At 65.5% G+C, this 5,015-nt stretch overlaps 1 protein-coding gene across 2 annotated transcripts; it reads right to left on the bottom strand.

The window, feature by feature from the left end:
• Positions 1–48: 48 nt before the first annotated feature.
• NTN3 (netrin 3) lies at positions 49–3,782 on the bottom strand. Of its 2 annotated transcripts, XM_079761704.1 has the most exons (6): positions 2,718–3,782; positions 2,458–2,646; positions 2,232–2,381; positions 2,060–2,110; positions 1,841–1,915; positions 49–1,532 (listed from the first exon to the last, which is right to left on the bottom strand). In XM_079761704.1, the coding sequence occupies exons 1-6, from the start codon at positions 3,643–3,645 to the stop codon at positions 1,183–1,185; spliced, it is 1,743 nt and encodes a 580-aa protein (XP_079617830.1). In that variant the 5' UTR covers positions 3,646–3,782; the 3' UTR covers positions 49–1,182. The 2 variants fall into 2 exon arrangements, with proteins under 2 accessions (XP_079617830.1, XP_079617831.1); XM_079761705.1 differs by lacking the exon at positions 2,060–2,110.
• Positions 3,783–5,015: the final 1,233 nt, after the last annotated feature.

Genomic DNA, 5,015 nt, shown 5'->3' with positions numbered 1-5,015 from the left:
AGCGGGCTCTGGGCATGCGCACCGACGCCCCTCGGCCGGGCGGCTGGTGCCCGCGCCAGCCCAGGACAGGTCCCGGCGCCGAGCGTCAGGGGTTCGCGGGCGGTGACTCCTGGCCGAAGTCGAGTGTGCGGCCGGCTACCGGGCCCTGCGGAGAGCAGGGCTGGGGGCGTCAGGAGACCAGAGGGCTGTTCGCGGGAGTTGCCGCTCCGCCGGGTTACGCGTAGACCCAGGAACACGGTGGGCACGACGTCCGGTTCCGAGTGGGAGAAGGGACGCAGGGGGTCCTAGGAGCTGGACTTTACAGGAGGGGTCCTAAAGGCGGAATCCGAGAGAGACAGCGAGACAGAGACAAGAGACAGGGACAGGCAGGCCAAGAAAGAGGCCGAACAGAGGCACAGACGCAGTGGAGACAGGGACACAGAGGCCCAACCGGTAGAGAAAGGTCAGGCACAGGGGACAGACGGGGACCAGAGGCCACCGTCCTCGCCGGGGGAGGAGTCACAGCACCCTCTGCGGGTTCTGGCAGGGGCGGGGAAACCAGTGTCGCTGAGCCCCAAGTGTGTCTGTGGACATCGGTGGTGGCCACAGTGCCTCTCGGTGAGCCATAGCGCTCTCTGGCGGATTATAGGGGTCCCCTGGGGAGTGGAGTCACAGCGGCCCTTGGTGTGTTGTTCTCCGACCGATAGTGGGTCCTGGATTCACAAGGGGCTTCGTAACCGTTTTGGGGGAGACACAGTGCCTTTTAGAAAGGTAAGAGCGCTCTCTGATGGGCTACGACATCACGAGGAGGCGGCCCTAGGGGTGTTAGCAGAGGCCCAAAGTGTTGGGTCCCACCAGAAGGCTCACAGCCGTCTGTAGGTATCATGGTGCCCCTGGGAGGGGGCAGATAACGCGAGTGTGGGGCATCCAAGGTCCAAAGAATCATCTAAGACAACAGCTGCCAAAGGAAGGTTCCAAGCAACTCATTGGGGCTATCATATCCCTCTCAGTCGCTGCGTTGGTCACACCCATTCTGGGCACAGGCGCGAGGCGCAGAGGGAGGCGCCTGGCAGGGTTGGGTGGGGACTCAGATGGCCACGCGCGCTCTGTGAGCAAAGACTCCTCCACAGACAGATGCACTGGTCAAACGTGCGCCTTGATGTGGGAGTAGCGCCCCGCCCAGCCCCAGCCTGGCGCGTGGGCTCAGGCCGCCCCGCAACGCCCACGCCGCTCGCGGCGCTGCAGTCTCCGAAGGCGCCGCGTCCACGCGTCGCGCCAGGGCAGCACGAGGCTCCCGCGAGCGGCGCTGAGCCCAGGCCCTCGGCCCCCTGGGTCCCCGACCGTGGTCCCTGGCCCACCACCCAGCAGCAGGTAGCGGCGACCAGGTAGCAGGTGTGGGCAGCCGCAGGCAGCATCCCGTGCGGGCACCCACAGTGCGCTGCTCCCGCGCCGTGCGCGCTCCTCGCCGCTCCGGAACACGGCAAGCACGGCCACCGGGAAGCGCGTCCACAAGCCACGTGCCTCGCCGCGCGCACCCACCGCCACCTGCACCGCTGCGGAGAGGACGAGAGGGGGGCGGGGTTAGGCTGGGAAGGGGCAGGCTGCTCAGAGGAAAACCCGGCGCCAGTGGCAAGGAGGGAGGGAGGGCAGAGGAGGGAAACAGAGGACAACCGCTGGAGAGGGAGGGCACAGAGAGGACACCGCAGAGGAGGAAGCAGAGAGATCACCAAGGGGCTGACGGGGCAGGGCCAGTGGCAGTAGGGCACATGAGGGATGGGGCCCAGCGAGGGTCAGGGTATCCAAAGGGAACTGGGGAGGGCAAGGTCAGAAGGTGGGGGCAGGAGGCCTGAGGGCTGCCTACCATAGTCTTTCCTGCAGAACTTTTTCAGGCTGATGCGGTAGCTGCCCCGGGTGGGTTTGCAGTGCAAATCGCAGTCTGGGGAGGGGAGACAAGGTCGTGGGCAGGCTGGCACAGATCCCCCACCTCCTTCCCCCAACCTCTCCTCCTACCCTCCTTGAACCCATAGCACCTCTCCTCTCATGGACATGCCAGTCTAGGACCTGATATGTGCCCACTCACCCTGAGACTCCACAGGGCTGCTCTCCTCAGTGGGTCCAGGGACAGGGGTCTCTGCAGAGAGGGTGGAAGAATGGCCTGTATTCGAGGGGGGCCTGGGGTTCCTGGAACTCTCAGGGGATATGTAGGCAGCAGCAGGGAGCTGGGGTGGCCCAAGCAGGGGAGGGTCACTCACTAACGCAGGGTGCCACTGGAGAACGACTCTGCTGGAAGCCAGGGGCGCAGCGATTGCAGGTGAGGCCAGTGACACCATCCTTGCAGGGACACTGCCCTGTGGTCTGGTTGCAGGTTTTGCCAGCAGCACCAACAGGGTGACAGTCACAGGCTGAGGACAGAGGTGAAATGGTCAGAAACCCATCTGGGACTATGTGAAACCAGAGGGTGAGGGTATGCAGGCTCACCCCTGCAAGCGCGGCGGTCATTCGGTGCACGGCCTGGGTCACGATAGAAGCCCTCCCGGCAGTAATGGCAGTGGCGGCCGGCAGTATTGTGCCGACAGTTGAGGCAGACACCACCGCTGCGGCGGCCGGACAACCGATACAGCTCCATGTTGAAGCGGCAGCGGCGGGCATGGCCATTGCAGGAGCAAGCTGCAGAGAGGGATGGGTCAGGGGCAGGCTGGATGGATCCAAGATCCCCAGGCCACCCTCCAAGGCCTCACCAAGGCAAGCGTGGGCTTCCCGGGCTGTGGCCCGCTGCCACGGCCTGTCGCAGTAGAAGGGCTTGCAGCGGCCACAGTCGGGGCCCTCGGTGCCATGCCGGCAGTCGCAGATCAGGTGTCCCTGGGTGTCCAGCAAGCACCTTGAAGCATGCCCATTGCACTTGCAGCGCCCGCCCACCTGGAGCTCCGTGGCTGAGTAAGAGTAAGGGACCGCGGCCTCCGAGTCTCTGGTGTCCCCCAGCATGGCAGGCCTTGTGAGCACTATTCGAATGTCTGTGGCGGTCACCCAGTCTTGGAGCACCGGGCTGCTGTCCAGATCCAGGCCTGGCGGGCTGCTGTCCTGCACGCTGAAGGCCAGAAGGCCACCACCATCGGGCTGGGTCTGGGGCTCAGGGAAGCACAAAGCTTCAGGCCCGGGACCAGCTGGACCATTGGCAGGGGCAGGCAGGCGGCCATAGTCCAGGCCACAGCAGGAGGAGAAGAAGCCCAGCGGGACCCAGCTGCGGCCATGGTCCTGCGACTTGAGCAGGGCCACGGAGGTGGGGGGCGTGGAGCAGAAGCGCAAGCTCACAAACACCAGCTCAAAAGTTTTGCCCAGGGGTACTGTGAGGCTCACGTTGAGGGGCGCCTGCGTCAGCCAGTCAGAACGCCAGCACACAGGGCTTGTGGTGCCCCCTGCCAAGGTCAGGAGGGCGGCGGGGTGTGCCCGCCGCGGGTCGGAGGAATCGCAGGCCTGCGTGGGTGGCTGCCCGCACGTGCTGGACGCCAGCACCTCGCGGCCCAAGGCCGCATTCACCAAGCCAGGCACGCAGACTCGGGGGGCGCCCCCCTCCTCATGACAGGGGTCCGCGGGCGCTGGCGGCCCTGGGCTCAGCGCGGCCAAGAGCGTGCCCGCAGTCACCAGCAGTCCCCAGGGCCAGATGGGCATGGCCGGAGCCTCCGTGGGTCAGCCAGCTGGCCGTGGCCCCACGCCGCTGTCCTCGTGGGGGTAGAACCCCCGGGTCTGAGGCTCTGCCGGCTCGCCCGCAAAGTCGAGCAACCGCAGGCCGCGGGCGGCCCCAGCCGGGGCCCAGATGAGGGTGCAGCCGCGGGCACGCCCCGGCCTAGCGCAGCAGCAAGGATGTTGGCGGGTCCTCCTGCACGGCCTGGAGCGATGACAGCCTTCGCCCCAGCTCCCGGCTCCTCCGTCCTCGGAGGCCCCTCCCGCTGCCCGCTGCTCACACTCACCCACGGAGGGCCGGGTGGGGCAGGTCTCCGGGCCTCCGGGAATGGCTGAGGGCGGGCGGGCCCTGGGGCGCCAGGGCCGCCGCCTCCTGCCGGCTGCAGCGAGGGCCGCGGAGCTGTGCCAGGTGGGGGTGGGGGGCGCAGCAGGCTCAAGCCTGGGCCCAGCCAGGGGCGGGGCTGCTGGGGCCGAGAAGGAGGGAGGGGAGGAGAAGGGGCCTGGTCGGCATAGCGGGAATCAGAAGCAGATTCAGACACTGGCTGGGCCATCGGGGGAGGGGCCGGGGAGCCAGGAATTCGCAGTCGGGAGGGGTCTGGAGGGGAAAACTCAGCCACGCAGCCCGTGGGGGACCACCCAGCAGGGTCGCTGGTCCGCAGCCAGGTTTTGACTGCTCCTGGGGCTGTGTCACATGCTGGGCGGGGGTCTGGCAGGCTCCTCCCTCAAGCCCATCAGGCAGGCTGGGCCCTGGGTCTGAAGTCTGGGTCTGGGATGCTCCCTGATGTCCATGCAGGACATGCTCAGGGCACGAGAAGCCAAGTCATATTGGTGAGTGTGGGGTGTCCCCAAGGCAGCGGTTTGCTCTAGTAGAAAGAACCCAGAATTGGGAGTAGGTCTTATTTTGAACCAAAGCTGCTCTAATTTCCAGCTGTGTGGTTCAGATTCCTTAACTTGGTCCCGCCTCAGTTTCCTCTTCGGCCACATGCCTGTTATTTAACATTGCTAAGCTGGGGTGGGGATGGGGAATTTGATGAGACCAACGCTCAACAGACTTGAGTCCCTCCTGCCTTATGTTCAGGAAGGACTGTATCCCTGATCCCTGGGACTGGCCTGAGCTTATCTAAGGGAGAGGCTAGCGTCCTCCACCCAGATCAGTCCAAACTCTTGTCCCTGGTTCTCTTGAGTGTCTAGTTGCAACACCATGATGGGCCCAGTCCTTGGAGCTGGCAGGGAGGAAGTGGAAGCTGTGGGGGGAGGAGGGGGGAGGTACAGCCAATTAGGTGCCAGTTCTCCTTGGGGTTCAGGGGCTTGGTCACCTATGGAGAGGTAGGAAGTGGAGTTTGATCCATGGGGAGGGC

This window comes from Cnephaeus nilssonii, assembly GCF_951640355.1.
Source record: "Cnephaeus nilssonii genome assembly, chromosome: 2".
NCBI classification, from domain to species: domain Eukaryota; kingdom Metazoa; phylum Chordata; class Mammalia; order Chiroptera; family Vespertilionidae; genus Cnephaeus; species Cnephaeus nilssonii.
The sequence above is the reverse complement of the archived record's forward strand: the minus strand, read 5'-3'. Positions and strand labels throughout refer to the sequence as shown.